This window comes from Myotis daubentonii, chromosome 8 (assembly GCF_963259705.1).
Source record: "Myotis daubentonii chromosome 8, mMyoDau2.1, whole genome shotgun sequence".
Classification (NCBI taxonomy): Eukaryota; Metazoa; Chordata; class Mammalia; order Chiroptera; family Vespertilionidae; genus Myotis; species Myotis daubentonii.
In genome coordinates this window covers 11,472,324-11,494,246 of record NC_081847.1, presented here as the reverse complement: position 1 = coordinate 11,494,246, position 21,923 = coordinate 11,472,324, and the positions used below count along the sequence as shown (strand labels likewise).

At 49.1% G+C, this 21,923-nt stretch overlaps 1 protein-coding gene across 4 annotated transcripts in view; it reads right to left on the bottom strand.

Moving 5' to 3' along the window:
* Positions 1-21,923, bottom strand: part of ATP9A (ATPase phospholipid transporting 9A (putative)) — a 119,065-nt gene that overhangs the window by 85,292 nt on the left and 11,850 nt on the right. For 3 of the 4 annotated variants that reach the window (XM_059705290.1, XM_059705288.1, XM_059705289.1), the window contains exons 2-3: positions 6,541-6,685; positions 4,915-5,028 (exon numbers count right to left, since the gene is read on the bottom strand). In XM_059705290.1, coding sequence (XP_059561273.1) covers positions 4,915-5,028; positions 6,541-6,685 — 259 coding nt within the window. Of the gene's footprint in view, positions 1-4,914; positions 5,029-6,540; positions 6,686-7,461; positions 7,483-21,923 lie in introns of those variants that run through there. The other variant, XM_059705291.1, reaches the window with a different exon arrangement.

The following is a 21,923-nucleotide window of genomic DNA, read 5'->3' as shown; positions in this document are numbered from 1 at the left end:
TTCTTCAAATGTCCTGGTTTCTCTTTGCCCTGCATGGGCCTGGCTGAGCCACACGGATGACAGTGGGAGTGTGTGCTCATGCAGACAGAAGCTGCGCCCTAGCCAGTTTGGCTCAGTGGACAGAAGCATCAGCCTGTGGACGGTAGGGTCCCAGGTTTAATTCCAGGCAAGGGCGGGTGCGGGCTGCGGCTGGATCCCCACATGCAGGAGGCAGCCAATCGATGTGTCTCTCTCACAGCGCTGTATCTCTCTCCCTCTGTCTCTTCCCCTCCTTTCCACGCTCTCTAAAAAGCAATGGAAAAACATCCTCGGGCAAGGACTAAACAAAATAAATAACTAAGTAACGACAGAAGCTGCAGCCTCCCTGCTGCCAATGAACACGGCCTCCCAAGTTCGTCCGACCTACCCTTCCCCGCCCCCAACACACAGGTCTCATTAATTCTGGAGGACACGCCATTCCCTGGGCTAGAAATTGATTTACAAAGAGATGCAACTGTGGTCCAGAAATCAACTCCAGCCGTCCAACTTCGGAGGCCCTGCACATCCACAGACATCTAGAAAGCGGTCTGAAAGTGGGCCGGGGCTGTCGGGCCCAAGCTGAGCTTGTGGAGAAACGCAGGCCATGGCAGCGCACAGAGAGCCATGTGAAGGTGTCAATAGGCTCTGTGGCGATGCTGAACATCGAAAGTCGACCTGCGAAAACAAAACTGCCTGAAAGAGGTAGAATTCAGAAAAGCAGCTGCCCCTGGCGGGGGAGGGGTTGGCAGGAAAGGGGCACTGGGAACTTTCCGGAGCGATGGAAGTGTTCTCGTCTTACTGAGGCGGCGTTTACATGGGTGTTGATGAAGGTCAACACTCACTGAATCAGAAACTCAGTGTCTGTGCATTTTTTTAAATATATGTGTGTGTGTGTGTGTGTGTGTGTATCTTTTTTTACTGATTTCAGAGAGGAAGGGAAAAGAGAGAGAGAGAGAAACATCAATGATGAGAGAGAATCATGAATCGGCTGCCTCCTGCACGCCCCACACTGGGGATCCAGCCCACAACCCGGGCATGTGCCTTGACTGGGAATTGAACCGTGACCTGATTCATAGGTCCACGCTCAACCACCGAGCTACGCCAGCTGGGCCGTGTCTGTGCATTTTATGGTGTATAAATTATATCTTAATAACAAAAAAATCTAGATTTATTACTTGGCCTTCATACAATGTTATGGGCTATTTCTGCTATCTCCTGAAGAACTTCTTCCTCTACTATATTAGTACCAAGAAAAAAGTATTAAAAACTAAAACTTAATCCAGACAGTGAACAACAGTGTCACTAGCACAGGTTTTAAAAATTAAAATGAGACTATTTTCTATATGCCAGGAGCTATCGGAAGCATTTTCCGTGTTATTTCATGTAATCCTCCCAACAAGCCAAGGAAATAGACCTGATCACCCGTTTTACAGATGTGGAAACTGAGGCTCAGCAGTTTGTTCAGATGACACAACTTCTCATCAAAGTGCGGCCAAGGCCTGCACTCAGCCACGCGCTCCACAGCCCTCACGCTGAGCCACTGCGCCCCTACCTGGGTTTGAAATGCCAGGGCTTTCAAGATGGTCAGAGACATTTCAAAATGTGTTCTAGCCAAGAACTGCACGTTGATTCCCTGCACAAACATCTAGGGCCTTTCGGGGAAGTCAGCTACAGTCACCTAGAAATAGGTGGTGTCCAATTCATCTTCCACCCCAAGCTCCCTGCTCTGCAGGCCCCGGAAAGAAAGCCAGGACTTCTACAAGACAAACATCCCCTCTGCGTCCTGAACCGTCCCAGGGGCCCTGATGCAGTTAGAAACCTCAGGATGGCCCGAGGCTGCCGTCAACCTGCCGGCTTCTAGCTGAGGCCGGGTCCCAGGAAAACCAGGGGTCAGTGGCTTACACTGAAAATCAGGTCTCCGATTTCTCCTGGAAAATCCCAGGGACATGGAAAGCAAGGAGACAGGACTGGAAGGGGTGGGAGCCCACCAGGTCACCCCAGCCCTCTTGCCTCACCCCAGTTGTAATACAAATAAATATACACTAATAAATAATAACACAAGAATGAACTCTGTTTGGGTACTCACAACGGTAAACCTACTTTTGCCCACCCCTGTATTTGTTGCGGGGGAGGGAGAGGGTCATAAAAATTGGAACATACGGTCCATGTTGTTCTGCAACTTGCTTTTTCCACGTCAAGAAAAATGTGAGTCACACCCTCCCGGGTCAGCACCCGTAGAGTGACTTCCCGGCTTCTCACTCCTGGGCAGCACCCCGGAGCAGCTCCACCAGCATGTGGGTAACTACCGACGGACAAGTGTGTGTTTCCAATTTTTCATTATACGCAACAAGCCGCAACGAATCTCCCTGTACACACGGCCTCCCGTGCAGCCCAGAGCCCTTCTGACATCCAAGACCTTTCCTCGGAGAAAGGGAGGGAGCTCCGTCGCTGCGAGACCGAAACCCTTCACCTCCGACCACGACCTCAAGCGACTTCCCCAGTCTCCTTGGCCCCTCAGTTCTCCCTTATCGAGCGGGGAATCCTTTCCCCGGGCAGCTCGCTTCGCCTCCAGCCCACAGGACCCTCGCTGACCGCCTCTGGGAGAATTCAACAGAGCTCTCATTCTCACCAACTTTCTCAGGCGTGTGAATTCCTGTTAAATCCATCCCCCCCTTAGTTGTATCCACATGCATCTGGTTAAGAGAATGAAAAGCTTATTCCCAATGTGGCTGACGTCCCCTCCCCACCATACATGCCAGATAAGGTAGACGAAGTAGTGGGGGTGAGAACAGATCTGTACCCCAGAACCTGTCGGGTGATGGGTTTATACCACAGGCTGGGCAGACGGGTACCGTGAAGAACGAGGACAGACGCCAGGTCAGATATCACTCTTGAGGTGCAAGAGGCAGGGAGGAGGGGAGACACACAGCTAGCTATCTTCGTGGGCACTTGGGATCCCAATTTACAAAACATATGCATTTACATAACATACAGAATTTACTACACTGTACGTTAGAGTGCACACAAAACACAGGCACATGTAAGGGACGAAAAGGAAATCGACCAGAACATAAATGGGGCATCTCGGGGGCGGCTGCACAGGGAGGGGCATCTGTGTGGGGGTTTTTTCCCCCCAGTTGTTCTTCAGATTTCTTTCCAATAGGGAAGCGTCCCTTTGTAATTGAAAAAGGAAAAGGGAAATGAACAGAAGCCCCTTGGGAGGCAGCAGAGAGCAGCACATCTGGGTTTGCAAAGAAGCCAATACACAGACTTGAGAGGCAGGGTCTGGAGCATTCCACGCCCCAGTGGGTGCCCTGAGCACAAAGCCACCCACGCCAGGTCCTAAGGAACTCCTACCACTTCTAGGGGAGCACCGGGCGGAGTGTGTCCAACTCACACAGTGCTCTCACATTGTTTTAGTGAGTTGTCAGTGTTCAAAAGTCAAGAAGAGGTGTTGAAGATTAGAAAGAAAAATTACTCAGAACTGTGTATATCTTTTTTTAAATTTTCTTTATTTTTAGAGAAAAAGAGGAAGGGAGAGAGAGAGAAACATACATTTGTTGTTCCATTTACTTATGCATTCACTGGCTGTTTCTTATATGTGGAACAACAAATCAAAGTTCCTCTCTCTTTCCCCTTTCCCCTCTCTAAATATCAATTTTAAAACAAATCTTCTTCCAATTAAAAATTTAGCCCTGGCCAGTTTGGCTCAATTTGGATAGAGCATCAGCCTGCAGACTGAAGGGTTTGATTCCGGTCAAGGGCACATGCCCGGGTTGCAGGCTCTATCACCAGTAGGGGGCGTGCAGGAAGCAGCCAATCAATGATTCTCTCTCACCATTGATGTTTCTCTCTCTCTTCCCCTCACCCTTCCTGTCTGAAATCAATAAAAATATTTTTTTAAAAAAATTTAACCATGTTTGTGAAAAGAGAATCTAAGTGTTCCCTGAGTCCAGCTGAGAGAGAAACAGGCAGCAATTACATACACTTCATGATGTCTCTGGAGAAAAAGACATCAGCTCTGCCCTCTCCAGTGCCAGTCATGCTGAGCCGCTTTCTGTTCGCCAAGTCCTCTGAGCTCCTGTCTACCACAGGGCCTTTGCACGGCTGCTGTCTGCCCAGAGTCCTCCCACCCTCCTATTCCCCTTCCCATCACCTCCTCAAGAGGCCTTCCGTGGCCACCCTGGCTAGTCTGCCCCTCCACAGCTCCCAGCCCCCACCTTCACCCATTCAGCAAACACTCCAGGAGCCTGGGATACTCCGCCTGTCCTATGACCTTATTCTGTTAAGGTCACAGGCCTTCCCACAATTTGAAGCAACTTTATTAATCTGTTTATTGTCTATCCCTCTGAAAATCAATTCCATGAGAGCAGGAATTTATATGTTTTGTTCATCACTGCAGCCCCCAGCACCCAACATAGTGGCAAAGGAAAGGAAGAAAGAAAAGAAGGCAAGGGAAGGAATGGAGGGACAATCTGGTCAATTCTCTCACATTCATACACATGAAAGCACAGAATCTGTTACTTTTTTAAACCCTCCCACTAAATAGTATACACAGAGTAAGTAGAACATGGAGTCTCAGGAAACAATTCAAACAGCACAGTCCACAGAAACCGGGGCTTGGCCTCCCTCATTTGCCACTTGGTTTGCTGAGACGATGAATGACGGAGGAGCAGAGTGACAGAAGGAAGGAATGGCACAGAACTCACTATCGTCTGACCCTGCTGATGTAGGAAATGGAGCTGCAACCTTAAAATCTTGGGGGCGCCCAATGAGTTAGCTTGAGGGTGCCCTCTCCCTGAAAGGGCTACTCTCCCATTCCACATGCTAGAGTGAAAGAGACAAAGCTGTCTGTCCCAAGCTGCGGTCACTGAGCAGACAGGGCGCGTTACTCACCAGGGGGACCCAGTAGGTGTAGAGCGCACCGAGTCTCATTTCAGGTACAAACTGCGAGCAGGCGAGGAGTAAGAAATAGAGGTTGAAAAAGTACTTGAACTGGTTGAACAGCACCTGGAATGTGGAGGGAAGAGAGAGGAGACATTCAAGGCTTATCTGATAGGATTGGGCAGGGTGAGTGGGAGGTGAATAATGTTTTAAAACTTTCCTACAGCCTTGGCGGTGGCTCAGTTGGTTGGAGCGTCATCCCGTACAACAAAAGGTTTCAGGTTCGATCCCCAGTGGGGGGCGTGCAGGAGGCAGCCGACCAATGGTTCTCTCTCATCACTGATGTTTCTATCAATCTCTCCCTCTCCCTTCCTCTCTGAAATCAATAAAAATATATTTAAAAAAAAAAAGAAAAGAAAAGAAAATGACGAGTCTCTCCAAGGCTAAGGCAGTTAAGAGTGATCGCTGGGCCACTGCTCTGGCCCGGCCACAGGGACGCCGGAGGCCAGAATTCCAGAAGGCGTAGCTCCCAGAGGGAAGAAAGCGGTCACATCTGCATCAGAATTCCCAGCAACGAGAAATAAACTTTTTCTTGAGTTAAGTTACTGAGATTTGGGGGAAGAGTGGGGAGGGCTGAGACAGCGAGCAATGAATGTAATCAAAATCATCCTTAAAAAACCATTCAGGGTGCGTGCAGGGGGGAAGGGGTCAATGGGGGAAAAAAGGGACATCTGTAATACTTTCAACAATACAGATAATTTTTAAAAAGAAAAACTGAAACTATGCAATTAAAACATTAAGAACGCAGCAACTGTAGACTACCAAGAAAAGGTAATGGGATTCCATCGTTAGCCTATTCAGAGGTCAAAGAGCCTTGTGAATAAAGGTATAGACTCTGATTAAAAGATAAAAAGCATTCGAAGGGACCTTAAGCTACAGTACAATGCATGTGTGTGTCCGTATTATCTTGCAATAAATCGAAGATAGTAACGTTTTTTCCTTTCCAGCATTGGAACTGGCTGCCGCTGCGGCTTCTATAGTCGATCAGTGTCTGGAGGCCACAGTGAATAAAAATCGGCGTTTGATTTATATGCGTCGGGGGAAGGTTGGAGGAGTACCTGTCCATGTATTTGTATAAGTTAATGGAAAGTGCTATGACTACAGAGTAACACACCAAGCAAACCAGAAAGTCATCAGCAAAAATGTTAGCAGAGCAAAAAATGTTCATAGAAATTCTTTGGGTGAAAGGATTAAAATGCAACTTTTTTTTTTTTTTCTCTCTATACTCTTATCCCCCAACTTTCCTGCAGCTAAATATGTGTTTCGTGACGATGGGGGAAATTTAAGCACTGGGGCTTTCCGGGGTTCTGGTTATAATGCCAGGTCCCCGTAATATCGTTTTCTCTCTTACGCACAACACACTAAACAAGTAATAAATGTGAAGTTGATGTAACTGATCAGGTGGTCTCACAGCTGTGCAGACAGAGAGCAGCCACCGCCAGCGGTAATGGGGTGTGGAAAAGACAAGCGCGTGTTCCCAAAACCTGCCACAGGGACCTCCGTCTTCTAAGACTGGCACCACTGCGTGCATTTGGTGTGGGAAGAAAAAAAACGGGTGTGATCCCTGCCCATACGTACCCCAGGAAGAAAGGTGAAGAAGTTGTACTTCTGGTTGTTGATGACATTTCGGGGGTACCTCTGATCCCTCTTCTCGGGGTGCCCCAGCCAGACCGTGCGGGGCCTGGGCTCTCCCCCACCGCAGCATCTCAGCCACTCACAGCACCTGCGGGAAAGACACGCCCACAGCATCAAGGCCTCGCCCTCCTCGGCACGTTTTCCTCGAAAGCTTCGGCACTGGGGCCCCCGTGGGGGCTGCATCCTCGGGGGAGATGGGAAACAGAACTGGGGCTCCTAAGAAGCTGGGGTCGCAATCAAAGGTGCTTTGCCCCCAAGCCCAAATTATTTATTTCAAAAAACAGAATTCATCTTTCCCCTGGCCAGATGGTCAGTACGTTTGCACTGTACAGAGGAGGGAAGAAAGCTGAGGAGAGTGGGTGCAGCCCCCGGGTTCGAGACGTGCGAGGCAGCCGGGTCCGGCTCTGACCCGTGTCCGTCCTGTCCGACAGCCCTGCTGCTCAGGCTGCTGCTCACCCCGCCCTCCCTGTCGAAAGGAGGAGGGGCAGAGGCTCCCTTCAGCGACACAGAAGGACGGAGGCTCGCCCGGCGTGACCTGGACACGGGCCAGCGTACAAGCTGGAGACGGGCCGGCCCAAGTGCCCCCCGGCCCGAGTGCCCCCCCACCTGGCCGTCCCGGTCACCTGCGCACAAGCTAAGGGGACGCCTGGGAACGTGGCCGGCTCTGGCAAACAAAGCCACTCGGAGACACCCCCCAAAAGGCAGTGTGTCTTTCCCAAGAGCTACAAGCCCTGGTAAGCACGGCAACACGCACACCCCCGGTCCCCTCGCGGCCCGAACACACAGGCTGGCGGGAGGAACCCAGCCCGGCCGGCCGGCCCCGCGAGACATCCAGCAGAAGTGAAACCAGCCGACGGGACTCACATAATTACTTGTCACGGAGGAACTCCCATCTCACTCGTCCTGCAGGCCAAGCAGGCCCAGGTCAGGTGCTGGGGTCCAGGGCTGAGCAAACACGGTCCCGGGCATCAGGACCCCAAAGATTAGCAAGCCAGCAAGCTGCCTGCTCGGATGTTCAGAATTTCCACGCTGAAACTCGACGCTGCTGCTTAAAAATAGCCTCCTCGCTCCAGCGAACTGCTGCCCGGTACAGTGTGGCTCTGATAAGGGCGGCTTCGCTCCCAGCAACTCCTTCGTGCTGGCGCCTCTTTAAGTCGTCCAACGGCCAGAGACACACAGAAGCCTCAAGGAGTCCAACCCCATTCCTGCTCTTGGGTGTGACTTACCCACACTGGCCATCTGTGGGCACTCTAAGTGTTGAATGAATGAGGGAGGGGCGGAGGGACGGAGTGTTGGTTCATTGAATAGGAAGCACACCCTTCCATTTGCAGAACCGGAAATTCTCTCCCCATCCTACAATAACCCTGTAATGATGGATCCCACCGCTGTCTGTTAGTACTGAAAGCTAAAGAATGAATTTAAGGGACTCACATACAGTCAGGCTGGCTGTTTATAAAAGTTTTGTCTGTTATGTTTTAGCAGAAGGTTCGGCACAGCAAGCTGCCAGGTTAAACTGCTTGTTACTTCACTGGAAGGGGCGTGCACGTGCCCAAAGCAGAAGGACAGTCAGTGTGGCCTGCACTGTGGAGGCCAAAGACTGGAAGTAAACCTGACCAGTTGTCAAACCTGGCCGGTCATCAAACCTGGCTGTTAAATGAAAAGGGAATGTCCACAAAATGGAATCCCAGCAATCTTTGAAGACCGAGAGCTGCATGGGCCGGGTGGCCCTACTGAGAGATGCACTAAATTGAAAAGCCAGGAGCCCCGGCCTGTGTGACTCAGTTGGTTGAACGTTGTCTCAAGCACCGAGAGGTTGCTGGTTCGATTCCCGGTCAGGGCACAAGCCTGGGTTTCGGGCTCCATCCCCATAGGGGACAGGCAGGAGGCAGCTCTCCCTGCCTCTCTCTAAAATCAATAAAAACTATTTTTTTAAAAAAAAAAAGAAAAGGAAGGAGCTGAGAGGGATGTAGATACAAACTTACACAGGCAGAAAATCTCCTTGGTGGTCTGTCCATTCCCTGGGCTCTCTGTCTTAGGAACCAGTGAATTCGTTTTGTTTTATTTTACTTTGCTCAAGCCAGTTGGGCATCTGTTAATCACTACGCCAAACCTCCCATCTGACGGTCCTGTCTGCCACATGGCCGGGCCCTCCTTAAAGATGTATCCCCAGTGAATTTATGTGTCTAAGATCCTAAGCTTCTTAACAGTTCCCGCTGGGCGAGGATGCGGAGAAAAGGGAACCCTCGTGCACTGCTGGTGGGAATGCAGGCTGGTGCAGCCACTGTGGAAAACAGTATGGCGTTTCCTCAAAAAATTAAATATGGATCTGCCATTTGACCCAGTGATCCCACTCTTAGGAATATATCCTAAGAAACCCGAAGCACCAATCAGAAAGAAGCACCCCTATGTTCATAGCAGCACACAGAGCATTCCAGCATGACAGGAACTTCTCCTGGACAGCGTTGCTTTCTCTCTCCCCTTTCAAGACACCTCCCCACCTGACTTTTTTATTTTTTATTTTTAGAAAGGGAGGAAAGGGGGGAGAGAAAAACATAGATGTAAGAGAGAAACACCAATCGGCTGCCTCTCGAACGCGCCCCAACCAGAGATCAAACCCACAACCTAGGTATGTGTCCTGATGGAGAATCAAACCTGTGGTCCGTGGGACGATGCTCCAACCGAGCCACACCGGCCAGGGTGTCCACCTGACTACTGAACCGATGTCAGTGCCGAAGAAGACAGACGAGGACATTGAAGGAAATTTCCTAAGCAGATTCCCAAACTTTAGCCATTTTCATACACAGGATTTCTGCGATATCCAACTACCTCTATTGTCTAAATCCGTGGTCAGCAACCGCGGCTCGCGAGCCACATGCGGCTCTTTGGCCCCTTGAGTGTGGCCACGAAGTTTCAATCACACTGTAGGTGCGCGCCCGCACGTGGTACTTTGTGGAAGAGCCACACTCAAGGGGCCGCAGTTTGCCGACCACTAGTCTGAATTCACAATTCTGCCTACATCAGTGATTCCCAGTGGAGGTTAGCCACTGGTAGGCAGTAGGCAGAGCAGGCCAGGATGCTGATCAACGTCCTCCAACTTACAGGACGGGCCCCACGACAGAGGATGACCCGGCCCCAAGTGTCAGCGGTGCCCAGGTCAGAACTCCATTTACATAAATGTATTTTAAGCGGTAACTTCATGTCCCTATCATAAATGGAAAACCAGCATCACACTTTGTCAGACAAAGAAGGCAAATACCAAAATCAATACAATGATCAACGCAATGAGAAGCTAACAAGTCCCGCAAGACACCCCCTGGACACAGCGGCTATGCCTGAAGCGGGCGTCGGGCTCGGGCCGCTTCTCCTCCCTGCAGCGCGGAGACAGCAGCAGGGTCTGCTGTTAAAAAGGGGGCCCTGCCAGGGTGAGCAATACTGACGGAAAACTGGAAAAGGCAGTGGGTGTCTTCCTACCGTCTCAGTGTGATTTAGCTCCTGTCCCTGAGTCACTCTGACTATCACTGCAGCGTCTGGAAGCATATCTTGGGAACTAATGTCCTGCAGCAGACGCCTTGGGCGTGGTGGCCAACTTACAAGTGACCAAGTTTCCCTCGGCCCGTCCAAACAGAAGAGGCGGTAGCGAGGCCCTTCTCAACTTCCGGATTTATAACCTGCAAAGCTCTAGCTCTTCCCCTCCAGGCCGCTGCCAGACCCCCTCTGCCTAGTGAGTGGACTTCAGGCCCCTCCCCCTCCAAGGTCTGGGAGGAAGGCGCCCAGAGCTATGTTGTGACAGCTGTCACCTGGTGTCGTGGACTGCTACTGCTATTTCCTAATACCAAACGGAGCTGTCTGTCACATGCCAGGCAAAGTAACTCCCACCCCACACCCCAGGCAGCCTGGGGACATGGCTGCGCCGCAGAATCCCTAAGAGGGAGAATTAATGGAGAGGCTGAAAAAGCAGGGACAGGCGAGAGCCACTGTTTCAACACAGCAGGACCACATGGACAGCGTTAGGAACACGCTAGGAAGACATCCCAGCCCTGCTCCACACCGGCTGTGTGCCTTCCAGCTTCTCATCGGTGAGCCCATTTTCCCTCCCTGGAAAAAGGTAAGACCTGCCTTGCTGAATTACTATGAGGATAAAGATTTTATACAGAAAAGGGATAGGACAGGACCTAGCACATAACAGGCATTCAATTAATAGTAGATACTGAGCCCTGGCCAGGTAGCTCAATTGGTTGGAACATCAGCCCAAAAGGTTGCAGGTTGGATCCCTGGTCAGGGCACATACAAGAATCAACCAATGGAGGCATAAAAAAAGTGGAACAAGTCAATGTTTCTCTCTCTCTCTCTCTCTAAAATCAATCAATCAATAAATATATTTTTTAAAACCGTAGATATTACTTCTCGAGTTATTTTTCTAGATTTAAAAAAAAACATGAAACAATTTTCTCACCTGTCAATATCAACAGCTATTCAACGAGGTTAAGATGTAAGGCTAGGCCCGGGCTCAGCATTGACCCATGAACCAGGAGGTCACCGTTCCATTCCCGGTCAGGGCTCATGCCCGGGATGCGGGCTCAATCCCCCGTGTGGGGCATGCAGGAGGCAGCCGATCCATGATTCTCCCTCATCATTGCTGTTTCTATCTCTCCCTTCCTCTGAAATCAATAAAAATATAACAAAATAAAAATGTAAAAGATGTGAGGCTAGAGATAACTTAGTCTGCACTGCTTCAAGCTTAGACCCTTTAAACAAAGAAAAGCCAAAGTAGATTTTTCTTATAAATTGACTCTAGAACAAACAAAGGTTATGACCACTGATGTGCAGTGGTTTCACACGGCCGGGCCGACAGCAAAGGAAAAGCAAATATTACAGGGGGAAGTGCCATGGCAACCGTGCTTCTGGAAAGGTGACTGCTGCAGCCAGGAGCCGGCCTCGAAGAAGGATCCTGCCCGCTCTCGGTGCCGGCAAGCGGCACCCCCTCAGTGAGTATTTGCTGAGCTGCTGCGTGACGCACCAACCTTGCAGCCAGGGTCCAGGAAGTGACCGTCTCAATGTTGACACTGGGAAGGCCCAGGAAGAAAAATTGAGAGCAATATGGAAAAAATAGTCTACAGCATTGGGGGGTGGGAGGGACCCGGGGGGGGGCGGGGGGGTTGAGTTCCTCCCCCCTCACCCTTCCCCCCCGCCCGAGGATAAATTCTGACCCCCAAGGACAGTTGGCAATGTCTAGAGGGCTGTTCGGTTGTCCCAAACGCAGGTGCAGGAAAGGGAGGTACTACTGGCATCTAGTGGGTGGAGGCCAGGGATGCTGCTAATCATCCTCCGATGCACAGGGCGGCCCCACACAGAGGATGATCCAGCCCCAAATGTCAGTCACCCCGATTTGCGACCCTGGTCCAGAGCAGCATCCTCCACGCACGTCTGCAATGATGGAAAGGTTCTATATCTGCCTTGTCAGAGAGCAGCCACGTAGCCACATGAGACTATCGAGTACTCAAAATGTAAAATTTAAATGTTATTCCCTCAATTTAAATAGCCACATATAACTAGTGCTTACCACATCGACTGCAGTTCTAGAACAGTGGTTCTCAACCTGTGGGTCACGACCCCTTTGGGGGTCGAACGACCCTTTCACAGGGGTCGCCTAAGACCAGCGGAAAACACATATATAATTACATATTGTTTTTGTGATTAATCACTATGCTTTAATTATGTTCAATTTGTAACAATGAAAATACATCCTGCATATCAGATATTTACATGACGATTCATAACAGTAGCAAAATTACAGTTATGAAGTAGCAACGAAAACAATTTTATGGTTGGGGGTCACCACAACATGAGGAACTGTATTAAAGGGTCGTGGCATTAGGAAGGTTGAGAACCACTGTTCTAGAAGGATGTAACCCAAATTGCTAAGCACAGGTGCCTGGAGAGGAGAAAAGAAGGATGCTGGAAAAAGAGGAAGGGAGGTACAAAGCTAAACTTTTACTTCTTTGTTCTATAAACATCTAAGTGGCTAGGTGTGGTTTACTTAAGCAGGAGAATGCAAATCTCAAGTTAGAAAGAATGCAAAGGAGGAAGTTAGGTCACTAATGTCAACCATATCTCTGGCCACAGGATGCTACTGGCTAGAGGAGAAATGGGACTATATCCATGAAAAAAGTCAAGGTGGTGATTTCTCTTTAAATGGAGAGCTCAGATCTTCTGACCTAGCACATCCACCTGGAGGGATGTATCCTAGGCAACTACAGGGACCGGTAAGCAACAGGAAACGCACAACGATGCTCACAGCAGCACTGAGAGAGCAAGACCTGGAGAGGCCCAGATGTCCATTATGGAGGGACGCCCTGTACACTGAACCTGTGGCAATAAAAGAATGAGGTCACACACTGACAGGTCCAGATCCAAGTGATGAAGTAGGGGGGAGAAAAAATAAAGCTAAAGATATGCAATTTAGTATGCTACTAGCGGCCCGGTGCACAAATTCGTGCACATGGAAAGGAAATTAATTAGAATAAATAGTTTAATATCTCTATTCACCCTTTCTCTATAATAGAAGTGTCAACCAAATTCACAATCAACAATGACAGATGGAAACACACACATGCAATTGGCACCAGCAAGAGCTTTATATGTATGGCGCATGCGTGAGTCAACTTAGCCTTTTATATATATAAAATAAACTTGCTTAATTAGACTGCTTTCTGATTTAGCTAAACTTTTTCCAGCCCAGTGAAGCGCACCAACTTCTCTTACAGGTAACTGTCAGCAACACAGCAGTAAATATCAACATGAAGCCGATAATTATTATAGATCATGCAGGGAGAAGAAAGGGTAAAATATTTAACTGCAGCAGTGTGTGACTATATTCTGCACAGTGAGAAAACCTGAAGTCATTTTCAAGGTCTACCATTTCTTCTTTTCAGTCGGGTCAAGTTTCTAAGCTTTCTAAATCTCTGTTTTTTGGCTAATGAAAAAAAAATAGGATTCCACCGAGTCTCCTATCTACCTTCACCAGGACTTCTGTGAGGATCAAATGAGATGAGGCACTGGAAAACGCGTCACAGACATTTGGTTAAAGTGTGAAATGCTTCCACCTGGCTATAAAGCAAGTCGTATTCCTGGGCTGAAGAAACTGCAAGGAGGCTAGTCATGGCTAGGGAGAGGAAGCTGGGCATTGCTACATGATGTCATTACCAGACAGAGGGAAGGACACTTAGCAAATTAGCCTTTTATAGAGAGAGATGTTATAGTTAAAAGTACATGCTAATATACCTATGCCTGGGAAAAATACTGGGAAGCAAATACACAACCTAGGTGGTTATCTCTGGTTCTCCTGGGAGATGGTGGGAACTGTCCCCTTTCCCTACTTCTCCTGCCTTATGTCTTCCCCTGTTGGTCTCTTTCTGCCCAGCAGTGCACCTAGACTCACAGGGCGTCCCACCCCACTCTGGCTCAATAATTACGGGCTCAAGTCCAAGCCTTTGACCTTCGCATCCCAGGTCCTCCATTAGCAAGCCACCGACTGAGCTAATTAAGGCAGGTGAGCTCCGAATGCTGGTGCCCAGTCCTTCCCTCGCTGGTCCCTTTCTCCAACTCCCAACCCCTCTGCAAGGCTCATTCACACCAGACTTCCTGCGGGAAGCCCCCACCTACTTACCCTTCAAAACCCAACTCTGAGCTCTTCGCAAAGAGAGGAGGAAGCAGCTCTGAGCACCCCTACACTGTACTCGGTTCCTCTCTAGACAAGGACCGACAAGCTGACATGTGCAGAAGCCTAGCAAGCAACATAAGAGAATAAATAAATGAAAATGAACACCAGGCCTGTGGGAGGGGGCACACTGTGGGAAGGAAGTGGCTGCCCCCAGCTCCTGCCAGGATATGTTCCTACATAAGCCCAGCACGACAGACCATCTGACTCTCCAAGACAGAGACGAAACATAAACTTGGATGCGCGAACACTCACTTTTTGGCAACTGGTGCGATTTTTAAATTTAATGCAAAGCAAAACCCATACTGAAATATCATTTTTTATTTAGCACGATGACCAAGATCAAAAAGTATAACCTGTGCTGGTCAGTCCAGCCAAACAGATACTTTCATAGCTGGGAGGTGTCTAATTCAGGATTGCCTTGAGGGAGGGCAACTTGGTGGTAACATCAAAATTATAAATGCACATTCACTCTGACTCGATAAGTCCCAGATCCGGCTCCTCCCTGTTCCCATGGAGACCGGGGCAGCGCCACGGCCACACGTGCCCCACCTCGGGTGTGGCTTTGGCACTGAGACAGCCCCAGGACGGCCATGGGAGGTGTTTCCCAGGAAGGTGCTGGGGGTCTGGGCAATGACAGCTCACAGGCGGGCACTCACCAGGTAGCATGGTCCCACCTTTTCTGATGCTGGGGCCGCAGGGGATGCCACCCTGGGCTCCAACCACCGTGCTGCCCGCCTCCACCCTTGGCAGGGAAGGCAGACAGTCTGCTCGTGGCCCTGCGGTCTGCACACAGCTTTATCATGAGAAACGACATGCAGACTTTCTGCTATTCATTCAACAAAGAAGGCTCAGCCTCTCAAACACGTCTTGCGTAACTACCCACACACACCACCACGAGGGGCTAAGGTCACCCAGCCCATCCACAGAGCCTGTATTGTGTCCTCAGTCGACCACAGGCCCCGTCCTCCACCCCCACCACCTCGCTCATTAACAAGCAGGAAGCCCCGTGGTGGACAGAGGAAGGAAAGCACCTCTTTCTCTCTCTCAGACGTTCCCAATGTTGTGGGCATGCACTGAGCATAAGCAAAACTGAAATGGCTGGTGGGGGCATCGCCCACACCCTAACCCTAGTACGTGGGGCGATTCTGGGTCTCACAGGGAGTAAAACGAGGGAGGCCTTGCAGAAAGCCCTAGAACGCCCCGTGGTCCATTTAACCCATTGGCCTTAGAGTCTGGCCTATGAAAATCCTCAAAAGGAATAAAGTTCACGCATGAAGCCATCCTCTCTAGCCCGGCCAGTGTGGCTCAGCGGATGAGCGTCAACCTATGAACCAGGAGGTCATGGTTTGATTCCCGGTCAGGGCACATGCCCGGGTTGTGGGCTCTATCTCCAGTGTATGCAGGAAGCAGCCAATCAGTGATTCTTTCTCATCACTGATGTTTCTTCCTCTCTCCCCCCTCTCCTTTTCTCTCTGAAATCAATAAAAAAATTTTAAAAAAAAGATATCTTCTCTAGACTAAGTCTAACTTATAATGGCAAAAATGAACTGAAATCATGTCATTCATAGGCATTCAATAAAAATACAGATAGGAGGTAACATACCTCAATGTTAACAAGAGGACGAAGGGCTTTCAATAATTCTAGCTACTGCATCTTTAAGTGTTCTATAACAGGAACCACTACTTTTTAAAGAAGAAATTATTATTTTCATCGTGGAAAAAAATAAAACTCTAGAGCTTGAAAGTCGCTGCAGGGCCCCAGAGCTGGGGAGAGCGCTCAGGCACGGCTCCAAGTGGGGCAGGTCCCTCCTGGGCCACCCCGGGCCTCTCCGCTTGGCAGGGCGTCGTCTGGCTTGCCCTGGTCCCCCAAGCTGCTGGTGCCATCATTTGGCACAAAACGGCCCACTGCTCCTCAGGGGGTTGTTCCTGACTACCTGACAAAGGCCCAGCCCCAGCTTCACTGCCTGAAGATGTTAGAAATCTTGGTGATGCAGCAGAAGTTGCTGGGAGCCCTGAGGACTGAAACAGCGGCAGCTACAGCCGAGCAGCAAATCTGGGACCAATTTGAGATCTGTGGCCCAGGCCTGGGACAAGCTGCTTCTGTGGCTAATTCCTTAAAGCAACAGGCTGAGTGAATGAGAAAGGGGGAGGGAGGGGGAGGATGGAGGAGAGGGAGGGAGGGAGGGAGGGGGGAGAGGCCTCCCTTTTCTTTCTGTGCAGAAGGTTGCTCCATTGCTTCTCTGCCTTCTGGCCCCAACACTCCGCACACACCTGCACTGAGAGCCCGCCATGTGCCCCGCACACCACCCACACCCCACACGAATTAGGAACCCGGAGTCGCTTGGGGATCTTAATGTTTTCAAATAAAACTAAGGGCACTGGAAGCAGGCCGACTGACTGGAACTGTGGCTCCTACTCTTCATCATTCACTCAGCAAGTATTTATTGAGCACCTACTACGTGCCAGAATCCCTGCCGAGCTCCGGAACATGTAAACAAGACAGAGGAAGGCGCTACTTTTATGTGCTGTTCTGCGGGGCCATGAGCAGAGCTGTTTGGCGAAAGTCCCGCTGCAGATGGCGCTCTTCCCACCCCAAATAGGTGCCTGCTGGGGTCTCGGGGTCTGCGTTCCCCTGTGTGTCTTTGGGGTGACTCTGCTTTGGAGGGCCAGCCTTCAGAACGGAAACACTGTTTAAAAAATGAAAACAGGAATCAATTTGTGGAACTCCAGGGCCCGGGTTAAGTAAGTTAGCGAAGTCTTTTCAAAGAAATATTCTGTTGCCATTTAAAGCGTCGTTTACAAAGGCCCTGGTGATACAGAAAAGGCCCTGCGCTACAATGCTAAGTGGGAAAGGTAGGAAATAAGAACACACAGGCTACATGGTTATCATTCACAAGGCAATGTAGGCCCGGAAACACAGCCTACGCTGAAGTGTTTATGCTACCTGTGGTTGTCTTTTTCTTTTTTTATATATTTTTATTGATTCCAGAGAGGAAAGGAGAGGGAGAGAGAAACATCAATGATGAGAGAAAATCACTGATCAGCTGCCTCCTGCACGCCCCCCACTGGGATCGAGCCTGCAACCTGGGCATGCCCTTGGCCAGAACTGAACCCTGGACGCTTCAGTCCAGAGGCCAAAGCTCTATCCACTGAGCCAAACCGGCCAGGGCTTGTTATTATTGATGAGAGAGAGGGAGGGAAAGGATGGGATGAGGGGGAGACTTCGATTTGTTATTCCACGGATTTATGTGCCCTGACCAGGAATCAAAGCACAACCTCTATCTATTGGGACGATGCTCCAAGCCAGGGCAGTTGTGGTTTCTTTGAAGGGAAAGTTAACGCCAGAATTATATTCAGCGCTTTTCTCTGTTCTCCAGTTTTTCTTTAATACACATGCACACATGTAACTTTTATATTTTATAAAGTACAAATAAACATAAAAATATATATTACATTAAAATTTGATACATAAAATTGCATATAATTAAGAAATATAAACACATATAACTGTTGAGAGTATAAATAAACTTTACAGTTTTTTACTGTTTCCCTATAATTAAACTCCTCAAGGACAGGGTGCTGGCTGCTGAGGTGTGATTATTTTGCCCGGCTTACCTTCAGGTTTCACATGACTTGGCTAACCTGTATCTCAAAACTTAACCTCAGGCCCTAACCGGTTTGGCTCAGGGGATAGAGTGTCGGCTTGCAGGCTGAAGGGTCCCAGGTTCGATTCCGGTCAAGGGCATGTACCTTGGTTGCAGGCACAACCCCAGTAGGGGGTGTGCAGGAGGCAGCTGATGGACGTTTCTCACTCATCGATGTTTCTAACTCTCTATCCCTCTCCCTTCCTCTCTGTAAAAAATCAATAAAATATATTTAAAAAAGAAAGAAAGAAAGAAAACTTAACCTCAGGTCAAGAAAAAGGAAGCCTCTCTCACATAAATCATAAGGAAAAGAATGCATTTCTTGCAATACTACTCTGTTCCCAAGAGGACGGCTGAAATGAAAGGAGACAGACAATACCAAGTGTCGGTGAGGATACGGAGTGACGGGAACTGCCCCCGATGGGGACACACCACTGAGTACTAACACGTTGGAACATTATCAATTTCTACTCACGCTAACTCAAATACACCGCAGGGCCCAGCCAAACCACGCAGTACATGGGCTCCAAGATACATTCACAGCAGCACTAGTCCCAGAGCCAAACCTGGAGACAGCCCCAGGGTCCAGCAAGAGGGGAAGGGACCGAGAGATGACATGTCATACAACGTCTACATGTGGCCACGGGGACGAGCAAACTACAGGGTGGGGTAAAAGTAGGTTTACAGCTGTGGGTACACTTTTAGATAGAATTCATGCTTTTACACACTCGCAGCCTCGCCCACTCGCGCATGCCCCACCCACCTTCCCACTGTGCTCGCAGCTGCGCCCACCTTGCCACACCTGCCTGCCGCCCCATGGGCCCGCCGGCTGCCAGCCTTGCTCTGATCAGAGCCTGTGGGCTGTGGGGGAGGGCCCGAGAGGTGCTCCATGCACCTCGTGGTGACCGGTCATTTGGTTGTTTTGGTCGAGGCGTCTCCTGACCTTTTATTATGATGATTATTTTCCATATGAACGGTAAACTGACTTTGGCCCCACCCTGTGTAATACACATGCAACGTGGTCTAAGCTTACAAACAGAACATGGAGCCGGTAAAGCCAGCCACCAGGGAGCACCTGCTGTTTGATGCATCTGTTCAAAATCAGGCCAAAGGAATCTCTGCTGTTAGCAGTCAGGTCTAGTTAAAGGGGGGTTGGGGGGGTACAGGGGACGTTCTGAGTAGCGGCCTGTCTCCTTAGCCACAGCTGTTACAGGAGTGTGTTCACGTTATGAAAATTCACTGACTGTGCATGTATGAGTTGTGCTCTTTAGTGAGTGTGAATGTATATGTATATGTACATGTATATGTGAGTACATGTGCATAATCTTTTTAAAATCAGCTTATTTAGGGAACGGAATCCACCAGGTGGGACAAGTTGTCTTTCCTGTTCACTACCTGGTCCTTTGGTTTGCCTGGACAGGTTGTCATCCTTGTAAGAGAGCCTCTAATTGCCTTTCATTTGGGGAGTAGGAAAATGAGGAGAGAAGATTGGGGGGGGGGGGGCTGAAGTTCTCCAGTTTTACATTTTATTTGAATTTTTATGGAGACTGACTGTATAAATGCTAAAAGGTATTCATCAGACTCAAATGACTTCCTTTTACAGGGTGAGGACAAATATTTTAGAAACAGATATTCTGTCCTTCCCTGCCCCTGCCCCAGCATGAATGTGCCTCATACAAAGAGGGTGAGAAAAAAAATACTGATCAGTAAGTGACTCTGAAAACAGTTGCCCTGTTGCTGAAGAATGTATACTTACTAGGATAACTTGAAGTTTCTAGAACTTTCCTGTCATATCATCATGTCTGCTAATTATCAGCTTTCACTGCGAATAACAGAATATACACATGCTTACCTCCAAAGCACAGAAGCCTGCAAAAACCCCAACAAAACCGCCTGCTCTGAACGGACAGCACAGGAAAACTCGCATAGGAAAGGGCGTGGAGACCAGTGGCAAAAAGCTCTCTGCTGCCTACGTTCATATGAAGGGAAAACGGGGTTTTTAAAATACAGAAATGAGTCTTGGTCCTTCTAAAGCAAAACCATTCTAAAGGGGAAAGAACCCTCTGTCCCCCAGGCTGTCATTGGTAAGAGGGTTGCCAGGAGGGCTGAATGGGGCGATCCACATGGAACTCAGAACAGTGCTGGCCGCCTACTGAATGCTGAGCAGCGATGCAGTGCTCAAGTTCATCTACCCCAAGAGTGTCACACTCGCGGGTGTGGCCCGCCGGCCGCAAGTCTGACATACTTGACCTGCACCGACCAAGTGTCCAGAGCTAACAGCCACCACACAACGTGCAGCTGGAAATGCGACAGCTGTAAGCTCGTGGAGCACAGGGAAGCACCTGGGGCTGTGCCAGGGCTGCGTCCCTCCTGCAGCCCGGGGGAGTGTTTTAGGTTAAGATGGGGGAGGGGGAGTGTCAGCCCCAGGACTTTGCAAGATGCTAGCTCCAGACTGGATTGTCTAGAGCAGCGGTTCTCAACCCCTTTGGCGGTCGAACGACCCTTTCACAGGGGTCGCCTAAGACCATCCTGCATATCAGATATTTACATGACGATTCATAACAGCAGCAACATTAGTTATGAAGTAGCAACGAAAATAATTTTATGGTTGGTCACAACATGAGGAACTGTATTTAAAGGACCAGAAGGTTGAGAACCACTGCTCTAGAGAAAAACGGCTGAAGGGCTCATGATGATTTATTAGCAACACCAAACGAGACCACACCTGCCGCCGTGGCCACGAACGCGAACGCGGTGCTTTCTGCACTGGCTGCTGGTGGCTGCCACAATCGAAGAGCACAGGCTGGGTACCCAACGGAACGCTATTTTCTCTAAGTTCTGCAAGTCCAAGATCAAGGTGTCGGCAGGTTTGGGTTTTCTGACGCCTCTCCCCTGGGCTGGCAGATGGCTGCCTTCCCACTGTGTCCTCAGATGGTCTTTCCTCTCGCCCTCGGTACCTTCCTGCGAGTCTTAATCTCTCTTCTCCTGAATGAGGGCTCGCCCTAACAGCCTCATTTTAACGTAACCTTCTCTTCAAAGGCTCTACCTCCAAACACAGTCACATTCTGAGGTGCTGCTGGGAGTCAGGACTTCAACATTTGAATTGGGGGAGCGGGGGGAGAGGGGTTACACGTCAGCTCATGCCACTTCCCGAATGGTCTCTTCCAACAGCTCAAGGCTTCCATAGTTATTAAATCAGAAAGCTGACCTCATAGATAAGAACAACAGTCCAAACATGAATTCTTGCCCAACCGGTTTTTCTTTCTTTTTTTTTTTTCTTTTTTAAGACTGGATGAGTCACCTTAAAAAGACAATAAGGAACAGAACAACAAGAAAAGCCCAGAGTAAGCAGAAGGAAGGAAATAATAAAGATTAGAGCAGAAATAAATGACATAGAGGATAAAAACCAGTACAAAAGATCAATGAAACCAAGAGCTGGTTCTTTGAAAAGATAAACAAGATTGATGAGCCGTTAGCCAGACTCATCAAGAAACAAAGAGGCAGGACCCAAATGAATAAAATCAGAAAGAAAGCGGTGAAGTAACAACCTAACAACCGACACCACAGAAATACAGAGGATTGTGAGAAAATACTATGAACAACTATATGCCAACAAGCTGTACAATGTGCAGGAGATGGACAAATTCCTAAAAAAATACAATCTCCCAAAACTGAATCAAGAAGAATCAGAAAACCTGAATAGGCCAATAACAACTGATAAAATAGAAGCAGTGATCAAAAAAAACTCCCAGCAAACAAAAGCCCTGGTCCGAATGGCTTCACAGGGGAGTTTTACCAAACCTTCGAAGAACAACACCTAAACTCCTCAAACTATTCCAAAAAATCCAAGAGGAAGGAACACTTCCAAGCTCTTTGCGTGAGGCCAGCATTAACATAATTCCAAAACCAGATAAAAACACTACAAAGAAAGAGAACTATAAGCCAATATCCATGATGAACAT